We start from the raw sequence: 22800 nt of genomic DNA on the forward strand, positions 1-22800 counted from the left end.
GAATGCTGCACTACACTTCAGAGTGGGCCGGCTGGAGTGGCCGAGTGGTTCTAGGCGCTTCAAAAATAATGGTTCACATGGCTCTGAGCACTATTGGACTTAACATCTGAGGTCATCAGTCCCCTAGAACTTAGAACTACTTAAACCTAACTAACCTGAGGATATCACACACATAGATGCCCAATGCCGGATTCGAACCTGCGACCGTAGCTGTCGCGCGGTTCCAGACTTGAGCGCCTAGAACCGCTCGGCCACTTCAGCTAGGCGCTTCACTCTGGAACCGCGCGACCGCTACGGTCGCAGGTTCGAATCCTGCCTCGGGTATGGATGTGTGTGATGTCCTTAGGTTAGTTATGTTTAAGTACTTCTAGGTTGTATGGGACTAATGTTGCACTGTATTTGTCTACTTGTGCTTCCTGTATTTGCTTACGTGTCTTGATTTTGGGATCAAGTACATCTCTCATCTGCATCAATTCTATCCAATGCTCCCCTCTTGGAGCGCTATTTTCAGTGTTCTTGAATTTATATTACAGTACCGTTCTGAGGAAAAAATCAATCATTTATTCGAAAACTTAGGGTATATTGGCACATTAAAATATATTCTAAACCAAAAATAACCTTAATTTTTTTCTAGAATCACTGCTAACACTCCATTAAACAGTCTTGTTCAGTAAGTTGCTGTAATCTACTGGGAGCTTGAAGAAAGCTAGAAAAAAATAAAGGTTGGATGTAGAAATGTGCTGCACGATGTCTGAGGAGGATACGCGCTTTCATTCATAGGCGAACTGCGTTTTGCCAAAAGCTCACCAACAGATCTAAGTGTTCCATCATGTCTTTCCTAGTACTGCTTCTACACTACCGTTCCATTTCATATCGCTTCTTACATCCAGACGTCCAGACGTAAGACACTCAGATCGGTACTAGGCGTTGTATGTCGATAGTGTATTAAACGAAACGCCGATGTAGTTCGTGCTGTGTGCTGTCGTTCAGTAGAATATACGTAAACGGTAATCAGAAATATCACCAGAGCTACGGAGCACCGGATAAGTGTATCTAGATTTCTCACGGTAGAGAAGGTAGACCGTTCAAACGCCACAGGTGACAATTTTTTAACTTTTGAATGTCGGGGTCCATAAGGTTCCCTTTCTGTGCAGCGACAGTGGAATATAAAATTGTAAAGAATGCAGCAACCAGTCGCGGAAGCATAATTTATTTATCTTGTTGCAAATCGATTTCGACTGATATCAGTCATCGTCAGTGCATTTTTCGAACCGATAAATGCCATAAGTAGAAGTACTGTCCTTGTCAGATTTCTATCTTGATATAAATCTGAAGAACTACTGTCCTCTTCAGATTTCTATCAAGATAGATTTTTTTAACTGTTTACGCGTGAAACTCTTATATGGAAGAACATCTTCCTGACATGTAAAAGAACTTTTCGGAGTTTGTAGCAATGTTCTTTTGACAGTCAGCTTTCACTTCGTTAGTTGAACGCTATGTACTTATTATTGCACTTATTATTATTATTATTATTATTACTTCCGCACGTGTGATGCAATTGTTTTCTTTCTGTTCCGATGGTTCATTCTGTGGAACTACAAATGTACTCTATAGGTTTACTCCTTTGAAAGAAACAAACCGAAAGCAGACTGCCGAAAGAATATTGCTGAAAAACTCCAAACAGCCTTATTACATCTTATGAACACGTTGTCGCATACAACACTTTCACGCATAATACTGTAAAAGAACGTGTCGCCATTGGGGTTTGAATGGGAGATCTTTGGCACGAGGATCTAATGCTATGCCATCTTCCCCACGGAATCAGCATATGTTACATACTCACAGTTATGCTTTTCGTGTGGTCTGTAGTTCTGGTGTAGCTGTTAATTAACGTTTACGCCCGTTTTCCTGGATTACAGCACATACGAGGGACACTCCAAAAGAAATGCACACTATTTTTTTTTTTAAATCCATCTTTTATTCTACATGTTTGAAAGTTTTACAGTGTGTAGATACATCCTTTAGGAACAATATTTTCATTTCTCCACGTAATTTCCATCCCTCTCAACTGCCTTACGCCATCTTGGATCCAGCAACTGTATACCTGCCGATAAAATTCTGGACCAACCTGTTGGAGCCACTGTTTGGCAGCGTGCACAAGGGAGTCATCATCTTCAAACCTTGTTCCACGAATAGAGTATTTCAGTTTCCCAAAGAGATGATAGTCACATGGAGCCAGGTCAGGACTGTAAGGCGGATGTTTCAGTATTGTCCAACCGAGTTTTGTGATCGCTTCCATGGTTTTTTGACTGACGTGGCCGTGCATTGTCGTGCAACAGCAAAACATGCTGCTTTTGCCGATGTGGTCGAACACGAGTCAGTCGAGCTTGAAGTTTCTTCAATGTGGTCACATATGCATCAGAATTTATGGTGGTTCCACTTGGCATCATATCCACAAGGAAGAGTCCTTTGGAATCGAAAAACACCGTAGGCATAACTTTTCCAGCAGAAGGTGTGGTTTTGAATTTTTTTTTTCTTGGGTGAATTTGCATGATGCCACTCCATTGACTTCCTCTTCGTCTCTGGTGAAAAATGATGGAGCCATGTTTCATCACCTGTCACAATTCTTCCAAGAAATTCATCTCCACCATTCTCGTGCTGTTCCAAAATTTGGTGAATACCGTTTTCCTTGTTTCTTTGTAAGCCACTGTCTACATCCTGGGAACCCACCTGGCACAAACCTTTTTTAACGCCAACACTTTCAGTATTCTGCAAACACTTCCTTCCGCTATCCTAACGCAGCGTGACAATTCATTCACTGTGGTGCGTCTGTCAGCAGTCACCAATTCGTTAACTCTCTGCACATTGTCTGGAGTGTGTGCAGTACGAGGCCTGCCGCTGCGAGGACAATCCTCAATATTGCCGTGCCCGCTTTCATCACGTAACCTGCTTGCCCACCGACTAACTGTACTGCCATCGACAGCAGCATCTCCACACACCTTTTTCAACCTCTTGTGGATGTTTGCCACTGTCTCGTTTTCACAGCACAGGAATTCTATGACAGCACGTTGCTTCTAACGAACGTAAAGTGTAGCAGCCATCTTGAAGACGTGCTGTGACGGCGCCACTCACGGGAACATATTGAACTAAGTTTGAAAACAAGTGAGATTAGATTAGATTAGATTAGTTTTTCGTTCCATAGATCCGTGCTGAGGAGATCCTCGTGGATTTGGAACATGTCTTTTTTTAAAGCTGAAATAACAATACTAATAGTATCACTATATACATAATTTGTTTCTATTTAAAAAATTCGTCAATAGAGTAGAAGGACTTGGCCCCTAGTAAGTCTTTCAGGCTGCTTTTAAACTGATCTTTATTTGCAACAAAATTTTTTATGTTTACAGGCAAATTATTGAAGATGAGTGTTCCTGAGTAGTGGACCCCTTTTTGAACTAAAGTAAGTGCTTCTAAGTCCTTGTGCAGATCATTTTTGTTCCTGGTATTGTACGTATGAACTGAGCTGTTTGTTGGAAAAAGTGATATATTATTTAGGACAAATTTCATTAAGGAGTAAATATACTGAGAGACTGTAGTTAGTATACCCAGTTCTTTGAAGAGGTTTCTACAGGACGTCCGTGAATTTTCTTCACAAATAATACATATTACACGATTTTGGACTCTGAAAACTTTTGTTTGACTTGAAGAGTTACCCCAAAATATTACAATACCATATGACATTATGGAATGAAAGTAGGCAAACTATGCAAGCTTTTTCATTTTTATGTCGCCTATGTCTGCTAACACTTGAATTGCAAATACAGATTTGTTAAGGCGTTTCTGCAGTTCTGTGGTGTGCGCCTCCCAACTGAATTTATTATCGAGTTGTAATCCCGGGAATTTAAGACTGTCAACCTCTTCTATCTGCTCTTCTTCGTACTTTATGCATATGCTGAGTGGAAACCTCTTACAGGTTCTGAACTGCATATAGTGAGTCTTTTCGAAGTTTAATGTCAGTGAGTTGTCTTTAAACCATTTATTAATATCCATGAAAATATCATTAGCAGATCTTTCTAGAACTACACTCTACATACTATTTATTGCAATACTCTTGTCATCTGCAAACAAAACGAACTCTGCTTCTGGCAGTGTAACTGATGAGAGATCATTAATGTACACAAGAAAAAGCAATGGCCCTAAGATGGATCTTTGTTGGACACCACATGTAATTTCTTCCCATTCTGACGATGACTGATGACTTAATTCACTAGTCCCTTGCATTACCACCCTTTCTTTCCTGTTAGCGAGGTGTGACTAGAACCATTTTGCAGCACTGCCCGTGACACCATAGAATTCTAATTGATTTAAAAGGATGTTATGGTTGACAGTGGGAAGGATGTATCTACACACTGTAAAACTTTCACACATCCATAATGAAAACTGTATTTTTACAAAAATAGTGTGCATTTCTTTTGGAGTGACCCTCGTAGTACGAACTAAATTGGAGTTTTGGTTGACACTCTATCGACATACCGATCTGAGTGCCTGACATCTGGAGGTTGCGGCATTAGCATTGCGCGTAAGAGTGCATACGACGGGGAGTTCTCCTTTTAGTTCGTAGGGTACGACTGTCACGGTACGGTCAGGACGAAGAAAACATCGTTCTTGTGCAACGCAGACAGGGGATCTCAAGTTGATTCCGTATTTCTAGATTTCCGGAAAGCTTTTGACACCGTTCCTCACAAGCGACTTCTAATCACGCTGCGGGCCTATGGGGTATCGTCTCAGTTGTGCGACTGGATTCGTGATTTCCTGTCAGGAAGGTCGCAGTTCGTAGTAATAGACGGCAAATCATCGAGTAAAACTGAAGTGATATCAGGTGTTCCCCAGGGAAGCGTCCTGGGACCTCTGCTGTTCCTAATCTATATAAATGACCTGGGTGACAATCTGAGCAGTTCTCTTAGGTTGTTCGCAGATGATGCTGTAATTTACCGTCTAGTAAGGTCATCCGAAGACCAGTATCAGTTGCAAAGCGATTTAGAAAAGATTGCCGTATGGTGTGGCAGGTGGCAGTTGACGCTAAATAACGAAAAGTGTGAGGTGATCCACACGAGTTCCAAAAGAAATCCGTTGGAATTAGATTACTCGATAAATAGCACAATTCTCAAGGCTGTCAATTCAACTAAGTACCTGGGTGTTAAAATTACGAACAACTTCAGTTGGAAATACCACATAGATAATATTGTGGGGAAGGCGAGCCAAAGGTTGCGTTTCATTGGCAGGACACTTAGAAGATGCAACAAGTCCACTAAAGAGACAGCTTACACTACACTCGTTCGTCCTCTGAATATTGCTGCGCGGTGCGGGATCCTTATCAGGTGGGATTGACGGAGGACATCAAAAGGGTGCAAAAAAGGGCAGCTCGTTTTGTATTATCACGTAATAGGGGAGAGAGTGTGGCAGATATGATACGCGAGTTGGGATGGAAGTCATTAAAGCAAAGACGGTTTTCGTCGCGGCGAGATCTATTTACGAAATTTCAGTCACCAACTTTCTCTTCCGAATGCGAAAATATTTTGTTGAGCCCAACCTACATAGGTAGGAATGATCATCAAAATAAAATAAGGGAAATCAGAGCTCGAACAGAATGGTTTAGGAGTTCGTTTTTCCCGCGCGCTGTTCGGGAGTGGAATGGTAGAGAGATAGTATGATTGTGGTTCGATGAACTCTCTGCCAAGCACTTTTAAATGTGAATTGCAGAGTAATCATGTAGATGTAGAAGCAGCGCTGACGCGGTTTCTTCGTTCCCACAGGTCGACCATGGTGGGCGGCGACGTGGTGGTGGCGTTCTACGACGCGTCGACGGGCCAGTTCCGCGCCGACGACTACTACATGTCGGCGACGGCGCAGTGCGACGGCCAGAACGGCGTCTGCCCCGACGAGCGACTGGGCGGCCGCAACGACGTCGTCGTCGTCTCGGGCCGACGGACTCGCGGCGTCACCACCGTCGTCTACAAGTGAGCCTCCGCCCGCAGCCCTCTGTCCACCCTGACCAGCACACTCCGCGCCCTACAGGACATTCCATTGTTACACGCTAACTCGTAGTGGGGGGGGGGGGGGAGGGGAAGGGGGGGCGGGGGGGGAGGGAGACCCTGGGACACACAAGCAGAGACCCACGTACAGGATGTGTCGTAATTAACAGCGAAAACCGACACGGGATAAACTATTCTGAACCGTGAATTTACTTTCAAAATATTTTCTTAAAGAATTTACTTTATTTACTAAAAAAGCAAAACGAGGATAATGGAATGTAGTCGAATTAAGTCGGGTGATGTTGAGGGAATTAGATTAGGAAATGAGACACTTAAAGTAGTAAAGGAGTTTTGCTATTTGGGGAGCAAAATAACTGATGATGGTCGAAGTAGAGAGGATATAAAATGTAGACTGACAATGGCAAGGAAAGCGTTTCTGAAGAAGAGAAATTTGTTAACATCGAGTATAGATTTAAGTGTCAGGAAGTCGTTTCTGAAAGTATTTGTATGGAGTGTAGCCATGTATGGAAGTGAAACATGGACGATAAATAGTTTGGACAAAAAGAGAATAGAAGCTTTCGAAATGTGGTGCTACAGAAGAATGCTGAAGATTAGATGGGTAGACCACATAACTAATGAGGAGGTATTGAATAGAATTGGGGAGAAGAGGAGTTTGTGGCACAACTTGAAAAGAAGAAGGGATCGGTTGGTAGGACATGTTCTGAGACATCGAGGGATCACAAATTTAGCGTTGGAGGGCAGCGTGGAGGGTAAAAATCGTAGAGGGAGACCAAGAGATGAATACACCAAGCAGATTCAGAAGGATGTAGGTTGCAGTAAGTACTGGGAGATGAAGAAGCTTGCACAGGATAGAATAGCATGGAGAGCTGCATCAAACCAGTCTCAGGACTGAAGACAACAACATACTAGCGATTCATCAACAACATTAACACATTTATTCACACTATGTGAGCGTGGAAGTAGTTGCCAGTGGTTAACTGATGAAAACAAATTAAATTTCGTTCAACAAATGGAAATTTTATTCCTAAAAACACTTTAAAAAAAAAACAGATTTAAAAATTATAATCAGAAAGCACCCTCCAAATATCAAGTTACAATTTATTCAGAGGCAGAAATAACGACGACAGTATGAGCTTTCGGGCTGAGAACCTTGCCGCTCCCTTTTAACATAGCCGTAGTTACGACCGCTCACAACAACCTCTGAAAGACTACACTGGTGCAAATCTGCAACATACCAGATTACTTTAAACTAAAACTTTTAACAACTCACACAAACACATAAACTATGCACCCCATACGAGGGATGGAAATGGTACAAACACTCGCATTAAAAAAAAAAAAAATTACTTGCCACCGAAAGTGCAACTTGCTTTTAAAAGAAAATTCTTACGGTGGAAGGGTGGCAACTTTATATACTAAAATGACCATTTAAATAAAAAGCCACAAAATGCCGTCTTACATAACATGTACAAACATGCTCTACATTACACATATACCGCCTCTCAAGATGACAGGCAATATAAAAACATATTTGAGGAATTCGGTCTTTACACCTTAAGCAATAAATTCGTTAACACCGAATCCGACAAACATGACAGAGGCAACTATTAACGTACGACAGACCGACAGACACTAACTGCCTAACAAATGCGGACGGGAGACACACGAGCAAACTGGGGACGAGAGACTGGCCAAGAAAACAAGTAGAATTTAACAAGTAATAAAACATATCACAAATCACTTAACTTCTAATAATGCGATGCCTGGCGAAGACCTGGCGCAACACCCCCAAATCGCTCTCCCGAACCGTCCGCTGCCAGCCGCTTCAACGGACGCAGGAAGGCGCGCCGAATCCCCCCGTCTCACGACGTCGCAGCTCCCACCGGCCAGACTGATGTCGTGGGTTGACTCCTGTTGCTCTCGTGTCGGCAGCGAAGCCACTACCCCTCACTATACGGCGACCTCACATGCGCCGACGCTCAAGACGGACAAGTCATCCTGTGTCTCAGTGCGCGACCGACCAACCGATCGATCCAACCGCCAATGACCATTGCCTGAACACACTCGTGAGACTGGTGGCCTAACACATACTAGCACTCCGGACGACAGACAGTCACTAACTGCCCCACACTGACCCGGCTGACCAACTGACCAGACTCCCTGAGACTGACAGACTGCCCGACTGCCGAGCTCATAGCGCCCCTGGAATGCACGTGAACAAGCTACCTTTCCCCTTTCCCACCAGATGGAGACACCAAAGCTGCGATTGCCACAGCGGCGCCACCGCCAGAAACGGAGAGCGACTGCTTCACACTACGCGCTACGGCACGCTCTTCAAAACAGCAAATTTTTACCACGGCTCATATACTTTAACACAGGAGACAAAATTTAACTTAATTTTTGATGATCTTAATTTTTTGATTCCGTCCCTCTATAGGGTACTGCCTGTTGACCTACACTCATGCAATTTGGCAAGAAGCAAGCTTTCATGGTATAAGTAAAGGAAAACATCCTAAAATTGTTAATTTGTAATTATATAACACGAAAAAATATTTTTTGTCATTTTTTATCTATCTGTTTGTCTGTCCGTCTGTTAAGACCCCTTTTTCTCGTGGACAAGTTGGAGTATCAAATTCAAATTTATGTCACTTACCAAGGTCTATGTTCCCTTAGTTTTGTAAAACATTTAAGCTATTAAGTCAGTTCAGTCAAACAATACGGGTTTTATGTCACATATTCTGATACTCGAAAACTCACTCGTCAAAACCTATAGGGTACTTCTCCTTGATCTAGAATCGTGAAATTTGGTAACAAGTAAGGGTTGTCCTAGTAACTTTTTTTTTCTTTTTCTTGCATAGTGTGAAGTGATGGTCAGTTCTGGTAGCATAACTGAGAACAAATCAAAAGAAAAATTGTGCCAAATTACAAGCTATGTAAAAACTGCTACTGGCTTTTAAAAATTTACAAGTAATTAACATACCACACGCAGTATTATAGATGCAACTAGCAGTGTACGACACCGTTGCGTCATCCATAACATTATTATTTTAAATTCTCAGGTAAAACCTGTTATCTTCTTCTTTCGTTTCACCCTCTTTGGGGTATGCTGGATCAATCATTTCTTTGTAAGTTGTTCTTTTCTTAGGGCCCAGTATTTCTTGATTCTTTCTGATCTTCTTTTCCTCTGTTTTTCCTAGATGCAGGGTTTGGACTTTTGTGTAGATCTGTCTTGAAAACTTATGTTTACATCTTTAGTAATTAATTTAGCTGTTCGATCAATAAGTGAATTTTCTGAAGTCTTTAATTCTACTAGGTCTTTCTCAGTTTCTTTAAACCAGTTGGGTTTCGTTTTGTGCTTTAAACCAGTTGGGTTTCGTTTTGCGGTTACGGAAAAAGTCAAAGATTTGTTTGGTTAATCTGTTGGAATTCATTCTGAGAAGATGACCATAAAAATTTATCCTCCTTTTTCGCATAGTATCTGAAAGTTTTTCAGTTTTCTTGTAGAGAATTTCATTTTTGATTTATATAATCTTGTTGTCTTGAAAGTTTGGTCCTATGATTGTTCTTAAAATTTTTCTTTCCTTTAGCTCAAGTTTCTCCATTTGGCATTTGAAATTCATGTTTAGTGTTTCTGCTGCATACATTGCTTCTGGCTTAATCATTGTCTTGTAATGTGTAATTTTGGACCCCCATGAAAGGTATTTTTTGTTGTATGTATTTTTTGTTAGTTGGAAGGCCAATTCAAGTTTATTTTTTCTGGATTCCATTGCTTTGCTTTCCCCAGCATTCCAACTAATCCATTCTCCGAGATATTTGAATTCTTTTACTATTTCAATCTTTTGTTCTTGAACTTTGAGGTATTTACATGAATGCTTGATGTTTGTCAATATCTTAGTTTTTTCAAAGGAGATGTGAAGACCTATTTTAGCTGCTTGTTTCTTTAGTTCAAGGATTTGCTCCCGTGCTTCTTCCATTGTTTCAGCAAACAGGGCCATATCATCTGCAAAAGCAATGCACTTTACTTTAAGATTCTTCTTTTTGCAACCCAATCTTATACCACTCTTAATATTTGTGTTCCATTCTCTGACTACTTTCTCAAGCGCACAATTGAACAGCAACGGTGAGAGCCCACTCTCCTTTCGCACTCCCGTTTTCATTTCAAAGGGTTCCGATAATTCGCCCATAAATTTAACTTTCGAAAATGTGTTTGTAACGGTCGCTTTTATAATATTAGTTGTTTTCTTATCCAAATCCATTTCTTCCAGGACTAATAATAGAGATTCTCTATTAATCGAGTCATTTGCTTTTTTTAAATCAATGAAGGAGACTACGTATGTCTTTGCCCTTGATTTTTGGTATGCCATGATATTTTTGAGGTTTAGTATTTGCTGTGAACATGATCTATCCTCTCTAAAACCTCCCTGGTATTCCCCGATTTGTGGGTCCAGTTGTGGCTCTGCCCTGTTCAAAAGGACTTTACAATCTTGTTTGTTATATCCAGCAGTTATATTCCTCTGTAATTGTTGGGGGTCTGTCTTCAAACCTTACTTGTGGATAGGGTGAATGAGAGCCGTTCTCCATTCTGGGGGGATTTCTTCTTCTTTCCAGATTTTATCGAAAACACACTGAAGGGATGTAATTGCATTTTTGTCAGCCTTTTTTCGTAGTTCGGCCACTATTTGGTTTTCTCCGGTCGCTTTGTTGTTTTTAAGTTCTGAAATGACGTTCTGTAGTTCTTCAGTCGTCGGTGGTCCTGAATCCGGCTTCTCACTGTTATTTGGAATGGATTCAAAATTTTCAAGAATGGGTTCACAATTCAAGAGTTTCTCAAAGTAGCCTGCTAGTATTTTGAAATTTTCCGTGTTATGTGAGCGATTGTCCTATTTACATCTCGAAATTGGAGGATGGGTGCTTTGTATCTTGATAACCTTTCTTTGAAAGTTCTGTAAAAGCTTCTTTGGCTGTTTTTAGCAAATTCTTCATCAATTTGGAGGAGAGTTTTGTTTTCATGTGTCTTCTTATTCTTTTTTTATTTTTATCTACCAGTTTTCTAACCGTAATGAAATTCAATCTGCTTTCTTCTGTTTTCTGTGATTGCCAGTTTTGCCATGCCTGTTTTCACATCACATTCCAGCGACCACCAGGCATGTTTTTTACTTTTTATGTTAGGTGCTGTCCGTTCGGCTGTAGTAATGAGGTTTTCTTTGATATCCTCCCAGCTTTGTGTCTGAATGGTTTCAGTTGCTTTTGTGAATTCGTCTGATTTTAATATCTTTTCCGTGTTGTACTTCCAACCCTTAATCGTTTCATGCTGCGTTTCCTATTTGGGGTGTCTTTGAAGTTAATTTTAGAAAGGTAGTTGTCTGAATCCAAGTTTGCACCCCTGAATGCCCTAACATTCATGATTTCTTTGCAGGAAATCTTCTTGATTGCCACATGATCAAGTTGAAATTCCCCAAAGCTAGGCTTTGGGGATATCCTTGTCTTTTGTCTTCGTGGTAGTTTCTTGAAAGCTGTGGATTTAAGAATTAAATTGTGTACTTGGCAAAGTTCTATTAGCCTCACACCATTTCTGTTTGTTCTCTTGTGTGCAGGATAGTCTCCAACTATTTCCTTATATCTTTTTTCTTTACCAATCTGTGCATAAAAGTCTCCAAAAAAATTAAGATGTTTTTATCTGGAATTTTCTGCATAATAAACCTAAAACGAACGCAGAGACATATGTGTTATGTACTGACAAAGGAATAAGAATAAGAAAATAATTATTTAGAAGAAAGACTATTTTTTTTAACTTGCCAAGCTATCTCTGACAGCAACTGAAACATTTTTATACAGCGAAACGTCTATGTCATTACACACCTGCTGTACCCTGCTGGTCGCATTTATAATAGTACATGTGGTACGCTAATTTCCTGTAATTTTTTAAAAACAAGCCCGTGAAATGCTTAGGTAACTTGTTACTTACGGCAGTTTTTGTTTTCATTTGTCCGTTATCAGATCTGAAGATGGTAGTTAAGCTACAAGAACTCGTCATCACGTCACAATTTGTAAAAAAAAAAAAAAAAAAAAAATTGAAATGTAACTTTTCGACTAAGTTCCCATCACATTTTTCATATATTTCATGCTGCTCGTCAGTCACCGAATCAGTAATGTATCAGTAATGTTTTTCACTGAGTGTGTCGTTAGTGGTACAAGGTGAGCGCTGCATAGGGCACACATTTTTCCAAGGAAACGTAACGGACGAGGGTATCTGATTTCTGCGGAGGCATCTTTTACGATTACACGGAATGTGGCGCGTACGAAATGTGGCGCGTACGAAATTAGTCGAAATTAGTATTAGTATTAGGAAATGACGACAATGAAAATCTGTGCCGGACCGGGACTCGAAACCGAATTTCCCGCTTTAAGCGAGCGGTCGCCTCAACCGCTTTGGCTATCCGTGCCGTCAGACCCAAACTTCCACATGACGTCGTTATTGTGCCACAACCTGTACCTGTACACACATTATGTAAATCCCGTACAAGGGAGGACATTTTAATTGAGTGTCGCTGCTTTATATCGGCGGATAAATACGATATTGCACTGGCTGTGTTGTTAATAAGAACGAAGCAATGTTGTTCCTATATGCATGTCCAAAGGAACATTGCATCGTTCTTATTAACAACACAACCACTGCAATAATGTATCGCTTCTAGGATTTCTTGAAAACGTTCCCCTTGCGAAACAATGGGAGTTTAGGTCGTGCATGACGGGGCGCCTGCACTTTTACTGCTGACGTAAGACGACTGGTAACGTTCCCATATGATCCAAGATAGACAGGTCGGGCAGAGCCTGTACATTGACCTACAATATCACGTGCCCTTAATTTCGCAGAGGAAAAGAATACACTAAACATCTACAACTTCATCCTGAACTTATTTAATCTCCAAATAAAGCTGGGGAAAAACTTTTACCTGTTTGGTGGATTCTTTTCCTCTACGGAATTGGTAACATAGCTGCAAACCAAACCTAGATATTTGCGTCTGGAGTCTCCTTAAAAGTGAAGTTTGCCACACTCCCGTTGATATTATTGAAGAACTGAAGCAGTGAGTTGTACCGTCTTGTGGAGCTTTACAAGATGATCTGGGGGTATTTGAAAGAATTCATAGTTAGTTGCAGACCTATACAGCGTTCTAAAAAAATATATATACAGCGAAATGTCTAAAAAATTACATATATATTGTATACTGCCACAGTCCGATAAATAAACTATGGCGATTCGCGTATTTTATTGATGACGGTAGCATACTTCACGACGCCAATTTGGTGCAGACACGTAGGGGACTTCTGTTATTTACACTTAAGCTATGTTCCCATTCTGACAAATTCCTGGCACACGCACAACATGTGGAATGCAAATCTGTTTTTACGGTGTATTATATACTGTGTTTTTCGGTGTTCCTTAGCGATTTGTCGATTCTGACCAAATGTGAACACCTCGACTACTTCAGATTTTATAACTAATAGCAGATACATACCATGAAGTAGTAAAAAAGGCGGAAACGACCGAGATGGTGGATTAGAAGTCTTCTAGAGACAATACATTCGGAAGGCGCCTTAACCCGTTAATGCGAGACGTTTTCGTAGTGGGTACGAGAATTTTGTTAGAATGACAGCAAGTGATTTTGGGCTTTTACGAAACCATGAAGGACTGGATATTAGAAAAGCATAAAATGTCGAGAAGCAACAACGCCTCATGAACCGTTAGCAACTACTCTTCGTTTCTTAGCAACAGATGATAACTACATTTCGTTAATGCACCTACACAGAATCTCAAATCCGCCACAACAAAATTAATACCGAATGTGTGCAAGCTCTTTGCTGTAGCTTCAGATATTGCACTAGGATAAGAACTGTTTACAAGAAACTTTGTTTGTTAAATGGTTTATTCATAATTGTTTGCATTTTATAAAGTGATAACTTATCTTTAACACATGCGGTTTGGTGTAGTACCTAGGTTTAGTGAGCTTGTGTGAGCAGTTCGTTCAGTGGCTGGTGACAGAACTCAATTACTATGACACGGCCATTTACGCAAGCAAAAATAACCTCGGATAACCCCCATTTTTCTTTTTCTTTTCTATTTTCGTTTTTTTCTTCCAAGTATTAAGATCTCAGTGAGTGACTTTTCTTCTCAACTCCTTCAATAGCGCATTCCATAACATCAGAAATCCATTGAGGGGCATCGTTTCTATTGTTAGAATTCTCAAGGCTTGTATTTGTTATATTCCATAATACTACCTCCTGTTCGCATGCACTACTGGCCATTAACATTGCTATACCACGACGATGATGTGCTACAGACGCAAAATTTAACCGACAGGAAGAAGATGCTGTGATATGCAATTGATTAGCTTTTCAGAGCATTCACACAAGGTTGGCGCCGGTGGCGACACCTACAACGTGCTGACATGAGCAAAGATTCTAACCGATTTCTCATACACAAACAGCGCCTGCGATGGTGTATTCAACGACGAATCTGGGTGCACGAATGGCAAAACGTCATTTTTTCGGATGAATCCAGGTTCTGTTTACAGCATCATGATGGTCGCATCCGTGTTTGGCGACATCGCGGTGAACGCACATTGGAAGCGTGTATTCGTCATCGCCATACTGGGCTAATGACCACCGTAGTTGAGCGCCCTAAAACCACATCGCCATACTGGCGTATCACCCGGCGTGATGGTATGGGGTGCCATTGGTTACACGTCTCGGTCACCTCTTGTTCGCATTGACGGCACTTTGAACAGTGGACGTTACATGTCAGATGTGTTACGACCCGTGGCTCTACCCTCCATTCGATCCCTGCGAAATACTACATTTCAGCAGGATAATGCACCACCACATGCTCCAGGTCCTGTACGGGACTTTCTGGATACAGAAAATGTTCGACTGCTGCCCCGGCCAGCACATTCTCCAGATCTCTCACCAATTGAAAACGTCTGGTCAATGGTGGCCGAGCAACTGGCTCGTCACAATACGCCAGTCACTACTCTTGATGAACTGTGGTATCGTGTTGAAGCTGCATGGTCAGCTGTACCTGTACACGCCATCCAAGTTCTGTTTGACTCAATGCACAGGCGTATCAAGGCCGTTATTACGGCCAGAGGTGGTTGTTCTGGGTACTGATTCCTCAGGATCTATGCACCCTAATTGCGTGAAAATGTAAACACATGTCAGTTCTGGTATAATATATTTGTCCAATGAATACCCGTTTATCATCTGCATTTCTTCTTGGTGTAGCAAATTTAATGGCCAGTAGTGTAATTCAATACATTTCGCCACTTTACATTTAGACCACTCCATGACCAAAGGGGCACTATCACCAGCACAAGACTGAAACACCACAACCACAAACGAGAGAGCATGTTTGAGATCGTACACGCACGGCCTGGATTGTGTCTACAGACTGTGCTGCACGTATGCAAGACCTGGGGACGTGTTGTGTTCTGTTTCGATCGTTCGTGGCTCATGTTTGGCACACACTGTGTGCTGCTGTTGCCCGGGATATTGTTGCCCTGGCGCTTGTGCCACATGTTGTAGACTCTTTCCATTTCGACAAATTTCGGGCGCATGTTGCGGCACAAGACGCGCAGCATGTTGCGGGACGGATTTGTAGTAATGGAAACCTACCTTTACGGAGATTTTAAGGAGATTGTGTATGCAAAGGTCAACAGTTTGTTACCTGAAGAAGGGACTATAATGTCACGAAAACTAGTCGTGATTAATAAATCATTTTGACACAGCTGTTGCGGTTTTTCATTATTTGAAATGTATCATCATAGCTGCTCTTGCTCCTCATACCAAGTGATTTGTATATTTTCATTATCTGTTAAACAGCTCTTCCAAGTCTTTAGCCGTGTCTGACAAAATTAGTATCGTCGTCAAAGCTCAAAGTTTCTGTTTCTTCTTCCTGACCTTTAATTCCTTTTCCGAAGTGCTCCCTGGTTTCCTTTACTGCTTGCTCAATGAACAGACTGAAAGACATTGGAGACAGCTCTCTGTCTCGTCTCACTCCTTTCTCAACCATTGCTTCCCTTTCATTTCATTCAACTCTTGTAACTGCTTTCTACTTCCTGTACAAATTTTATATAACCTTCGCTCCCGGTATTTTATCCCTACTGCATTCAAAATCCTAAAGAGGGTACTGCAGTCAACATCGTCAAAGGGCGTTAAAAGGTGATCGCAAAACTCGCTGGTTCGCCTCGCATTGTGATGTGTAGTTGGTCACGATTGTTGCTCACTAAGCGGGTGTACATTGAAGTAAAAGGTGATACAGGCAACACGTGTGCTCATATCCTGTTACAGGCGACCTCTGCGTACCAACGAGCCAGTACACGACCGTGCCATCCCGTCGCAGGGCGCGGTCTCCGTCATCGCTGCAATCGGGCCACTGAACACGCGCAAAGAAGCCAATGCGCATGCGCCCACGGACAAGACCGCAGGTATTGCACGCTTAGATCTACCTTCGTTTATTCTCTGGTATACAATCGCAGTCCCAACAGTAGGTTTCCAAATCCACAACTCCCGTGGATGTACAGGGTGGCGCACGAAATGTGTTACCATTTTGTTTTTGAATATAAACTTTGTTGTCAATGCAATATGAAAGGAACATATACTACACTCCTGGAAATGGAAAAAAGAACACATTGACACCGGTGTGTCAGACTCACCATACTTGCTCCGGACACTGCGAGAGGGCTGTACAAGTAATGATCACACGCACGGCACAGCGGACACACCAGGAACCGCGGTGTTGGCCGTCGAATGGCGCTAGCTGCGCAGCATTTGTGCACCGCCGCCGTCAGTGTCAGCCAGTTTGCCGTGGCATACGGAGCTCCATCGCAGTCTTTAACACTGGTAGCATGCCGCGACAGCGTGGACGTGAACCGTATGTGCAGTTGACGGACTTTGAGCGAGGGCGTATAGTGGGCATGCGGGAGGCCGGGTGGACGTACCGCCGAATTGCTCAACACGTGGGGCGTGAGGTCTCCACAGTACATCGATGTTGTCGCCAGTGGTCTGTGGATGGTGCACGTGCCCGTCGACCTGGGACCGGACCGCAGCGACGCACGGATGCACGCCAAGACCGTAGGATCCTACGCAGTGCCGTAGGGGACCGCACCGCCACTTCCCAGCACATTAGGGACACTGTTGCTCCTGGGGTATCGGCGAGGACCATTCGCAACCGTCTCCATGAAGCTGGGCTACGGTCCCGCACACCGTTAGGCCGTCTTCCGCTCACGCCCCAACATCGTGCAGCCCGCCTCCAGTGGTGTCGCGACAGGCGTGAATGGAGGGACGAATGGAGACGTGTCGTCTTCAGCGATGAGAGTCGCTTCTGCCTTGGTGCCAATGATGGTCGTATGCGTGTTTGGCGCCGTGCAGGTGAGTGCCACAATCAGGACTGCATACGACCGAGGCACACAGGGCCAAAACCCCGCATCATGGTGTGGGGAGCGATCTCCTACACTGGCCATACACCACTGGTGATCGTCGACGGGACACTGAATAGTGCACGGTACACCCAAACCGTCATCGAACCCATCGTTCTACCATTCCTAGACCGGCAAGGGAACTTGCTGTTCCAACAGGACAATGCACGTCCGCATGTATCCCGTGCCACCCAACGTGCTCTAGAAGGTGTAAGTCAACTACCCTGGCCAGCAAGATCGCCGGATCTGTCCCCCATTGAGCATGTTTGGGACTGGATGAAGCGTCGTCTCACGCGGTCTGCACGTCCAGCACGAACGCTGGTCCAACTGAGGCGCCAGGTGGAAATGGCATGGCAAGCCGTTCCACAGGACTACATCCAGCATCTCTACGATCGTCTCCATGGGAGAATAGCAGCCTGCATTGCAGCGAAAGGTGGATATACACTGTACTAGTGCCGACATTGTGCATGCTCTGTTGCCCGTGTCTATATACCTGTGGTTCTGTCAGTGTGATCATGTGATGTATCTGACCCCAGGAATGTGTAAATAAAGTTTCCCCTTCCTGGGACAATGAATTCACGGTGTTCTTATTTCAATTTCCAGGAGTGTACAATGAAGAGCCGTCCATGGAGATTTGTTCTAACTCAGCACATGCTCAATATGGCCATCATTTCGTTTCCTAACTTCCTTCAAACGACCACTGAAGTTAGTGATTACCCTACGGCACATATCTTCCGTAATTTCACTGCAAGCTTGAAGAATGAGTATTCTGAGCTCCATTAAATCACGTGGACGTTTCGAGAAAATTTTTTCCTTTAGGTACCCCCAAAGAAAAAAGTCACATGGATTGAGGTCAGGACTATTGGGGGGGGCCAATTGTCCGTCATTGAAGCTACCTGGAAACCTGAGTGAAATAATTCGCATGTCGAAATGCTCGTGTAAAAACTCCAACACAGTGTTTGCAGTATGTGGCCTTGCTCCATCTTGCATGACCCAATGCGTGTTGAATGGCAAGGCAGTAGCAAGAAGCTGTGGAATTAAGCTATTGCGAAGCATGCTCAAATAACGCTCGCTGTTCACAGTTTCTTCAAAGAAAAAGAGTCCAATAAACCAGTGACTGGAAATTACTGCCCACGCTCTAATCCTCGGAGCATAATGTTGTCGTTCATGAAACACTTGTGGGTCTTCAGTGACCCAAAAGCGTACATTTTGTTTGTTAACCACACCGTCTAAATGAAAATGCGCCTCGTCTGAAAACCAAACGTTGTTGAGAGATTTTTCCCTATCCTCCTCCCACTGAGCAAACAGTACTCTCTACTGCTTGTGTTCTTCAGTGAGCTTCTGTGCACAGGTCATCTTGTATGGGTACGTATGGAGGTCACTTTTAAGAATGCGTTGAACGGAGCATCTGGATATTCCCGTTTGCACTGCTGCCTTTCTACACGATTTCCCGGGACTTCTCTGTACAGCAACTCGCACCGCTTCATTATTCTCCGGCGAACAAACAGGCTTAGGCCGAGGTCGCTTCGCTTCCAGTACTGTTCCTTCCTGTACAAATTTATCGTACAACCTGTGGATGGTCTTCTTGCAAGGAACCCATCGTGTGTTAAACTGTTGTCGCCTCTGAGTCACAACAAGGCTTTTCGTTTCATGAAAAGGCAACACAATTGCCGATCGTTGCTGTGTCGTCAGTCTTTCATTGTCAGCCATTTCTGCTTACTAGTCTCCTAGCGGCAGTATCGTGAATTACACGTCATTTCGTAATTCATTTGTTTTTCCAAGCTCTGTTGGTACTGCTGTAGAGATCCCAGCGGGATATCTAATGTGCGTCGTAAATTGTGAAAGAAACTATTGGTAACACATTTCGTGCGCCACCCTGTACTTATCGGCAGGCCGTTGTGACCGAGCGGTTCTAGGCGCTTCAGTCCGGAACCACGAGGCTGCTACGGTCCGAGGTTCGAATCGTGCCTCGGGCATGGATGTGTGTGATGTCCTTAGGTTAGTTAGGTTTAAGTAGTTCTAAGTATGACCTCAGATGTTAAGTCCCATAGTGCTCAGCCCCATTTGAACCTTTTTTTCGCTCCAAACACCCTGCTAATGACTGCTGAGGCAGCTTCTACTATAATGGTAACTTGCCTCGTAATTCTTATTGTGTCGACAATGCTGTGTCAGAATTACAAAATTACTTTTGACTCATATTGTCTTTCACACAATTTCAATTTGTTGCCGGTAGTGAGACAGGTTCATTGCAAGCCACACTTCAGGGATCCTCACTATTATTAGTTCTGTTTCCATGAAAATCATGTTATACTATGTTGATATAACTGGGTTTACATGGGGATAGAAGGGCTAAAACATACAAACACAAAAATTACTTATAATACCAAAATACAACTTGAACCAAATGTTATTGATATGTACGAGGGGCAGTCAAATTGTAAATAAATTGTTTATTACACGTCTGAAAAAAAACGCAACACAAAAAAAAAATAATTAATTTAGAGTAATGAAATTGTAGGAATAGCTAACATATCTAATCAATTAACGTTGCAGGATCATAGGTTCATGTAAGCGCCAGATAAGCAATGCAAATGTGAAATGCTGGTACATTAACAACAGGTTTAACCACCAGAATGTTGGATGTAAGCATGCAAACGTGCATACAGTGTGCTGTACTATAGTGCGTTTAAAATTAGTTGCGACTTTTGACATATGGCTCAGTGCAGGTGACGTGGCGCCTTTGGCCAGGTAACTCCATTGGCGAGCCGGTTTTCCCCACCACTCTGACAGCAATTCGGTTGGTAAAGCGCCACTGTTGCCACACCACGGGTAAACAGTATCACGTGGTGTCGCGCAATAGAGGCACCTACGTTCATTAGCTCACACTGTAAAGTGACATTTTCTGGCGTCGAAGTGGTCTACAGTATCCGTTTTGTCGCTGCATTAATAATAACAATGTAGCATATCTGAACACGAGATTCGCAATATAAGTGGGCGTCCATGAACACGTTCCCCTGCTGTGAATATGATGTTCCGTTGCAATATCTTCCTCCGAATTCGCCAATATTAATAGAAAATACGCAATACTATTCGGCTGTGACGGATAAAGCTCCAACAATGCAGCGGAGGCAAGCGGTTATTTTTCTCTGGGTACAAAGAAATGTTCGATTGGATAAAGTTGAACCTAGCTTGTATAAGGCGAAGTTAATGGAACTTGTAGCTCTGTACAAGCTAAGAACTCCACGCTATCAGGTCGTGGAAATTGCTTACCCTAAAGAGCACAGTTTAAACAGGCTTCCTCCGCATCATGCTCATTTAAGTCCGACTCAGAATATATGACATCGGTGAAAAGTGACAAAAAAGAACAAGAAATTTACACTCGGCGAGGTTGAAATGTTGGCAAAAGAAGCCATTGGAAATGTTACATCACAGGATTGGTCTCAAGTTGTCAGCCATACCAAGAATGTAATTAAAGAGACATGGATTCATGAAGGACTGTGTCCAGTTTTGAGTAATACGTTACTTTGCTTGCTGCTGTGTCAACATCTGCTTTTTTTGTGTAAACACAGCAGAGTTTACAGGTATACGTCTCACTAACATTCTAATGCAGTTGAAATTGTTGCGCAATATTAAAACGCCGTATTATTAAACTAGTAACTGAGGGCGAGACTTACCAATTGTTATGAGAGAGCCCATTGTCAGTATAAAAATAAATGTGCTGCTTCTTCACTTATATTATTGCAAAACTCACGAACTTATTTATTTACCTGACAAGTACAGCGGTTATCTAAGAAAGACTCGACTGGGTTAACGGAAAATGCCCATCAAATCCAGCTAACGTGAGAAGTAGTCAAATGGAATTTGAAGTTTTGCTGATAAGGCACCTCAGTTCTGACCTTACCATATACCCTCAGGAGATACACTAGTCTCCAAACTTGCAAACAGCCCTCTGACATTATGAGAAACTTTCTAAGTAGACGCCTAGTTTTCCAGACTTCTCATTGAATGTCTAAAGAAGATGCTGTGAAAAAGCGGAAAGCATTTGTAAACTGCATGTGGCAGATAAAACATCTTTATGTCACGGTGATCAGATATTTTTATGTAAACAACGGGACGTTTCTGAAAACAGAAATGAAAAAACGGGGTAAAACAGGGCACTACTTACGAAGAATGTATACCTCATGTATGTCAATACTACTTTAATGAGACACCGGAAACACGTTTATACACGCAAACAGACATTTATTTTAACAACGTACTTAAAAACAGACATATCATGATACTGAATCGCATTCCAATGGATCAAGTTTTTCCAAGAATTCTATCAAAATTTAAAATATATATAAAAAACAGTAAGTATTATCACAGACAACAAATACCTGCTGAATATGAACTTTTGGCTTCTGAGCCACGAAAATCACTATTAACTTTGTAGGGTACTTACGAGAAAACCTGATAACTTGCAAGAGTTTTGGACTGCTTAATAGCAGGTTTTAGAATTCCTTACAGTTAACGTATTTAAAATGAGTCTTAACGGTTGCGCTTGCTTCAACAGTATCGGCAGTAAATCAATTTTTTCATCAGGCCAAATAGATTTAACAATTCAAAAGACTCTCGTCTGGTACGGCAAGAGCTAAACTCACGGGTAGCGCTATATTTATAGATGAAATGAGTACATTTTAGATATGTGGAATGCTTCACACCATCTCTTACCAATATCCACATTATTTATTCCCATTCTTCAAGTTTCTAGAAACAGTTTTGTTCATGTGACCTAACTCACCGAAGAATTAATCATCTTCATTTACTTGAATCGTTGAACTTGAATCTACTATCTTACGAATTTTCTGGCTTTTCAAAACCTGATTCAAAGATATAAAATTTTCCAATGTTATGCAACAAAATGATTCCAGAAGAACTCACTTTCTAAGCAGCTTGCAGAAATGTCATAAAATAAATTTGTAATACTTGCGTATTTCGTTTCAGTGTAAACACTTTCAGTTCCTAATTAATTTACATTGAAGAAATAACTGAAGTTTGAAACTTTCATTTCTTGTCATTGATTTTCTCTTCAAGTAATTCTAATTTATCAATTCATTCAACAGCAGAAATTTTGGTTCTTTCCAACCTTTGGATTGAATGTGAAAACATTTTTAGTTAGCTTTGTTTGAAATGAAACCAAAGAAGCAACTGTGCATTCACAAAAAAACTGTTTTAGCGATGTAGGAAACCTATCCTCAGACATAAAATAATACATTAGAAATTCACAGATATCAATA

The 22800-nt window shown here is 42.1% G+C and overlaps 1 protein-coding gene across 1 annotated transcript in view; it reads left to right on the forward strand.

Annotated features, from left to right (window-relative positions):
* LOC126473730 (protein Skeletor, isoforms B/C) overlaps positions 1-22800 on the forward strand; it is a 676647-nt gene that overhangs the window by 593507 nt on the left and 60340 nt on the right. Inside the window, exons 8-9 of the mRNA XM_050100975.1 lie at positions 5811-6014; positions 16395-16531. Coding sequence (XP_049956932.1) covers positions 5811-6014; positions 16395-16531 — 341 coding nt within the window. The remainder of the gene's footprint in view (positions 1-5810; positions 6015-16394; positions 16532-22800) is intronic.

The sequence above is a fragment of the Schistocerca serialis genome, chromosome 4 (genome assembly GCF_023864345.2).
Source record: "Schistocerca serialis cubense isolate TAMUIC-IGC-003099 chromosome 4, iqSchSeri2.2, whole genome shotgun sequence".
Lineage (NCBI taxonomy): Eukaryota > Metazoa > Arthropoda > Insecta > Orthoptera > Acrididae > Schistocerca > Schistocerca serialis.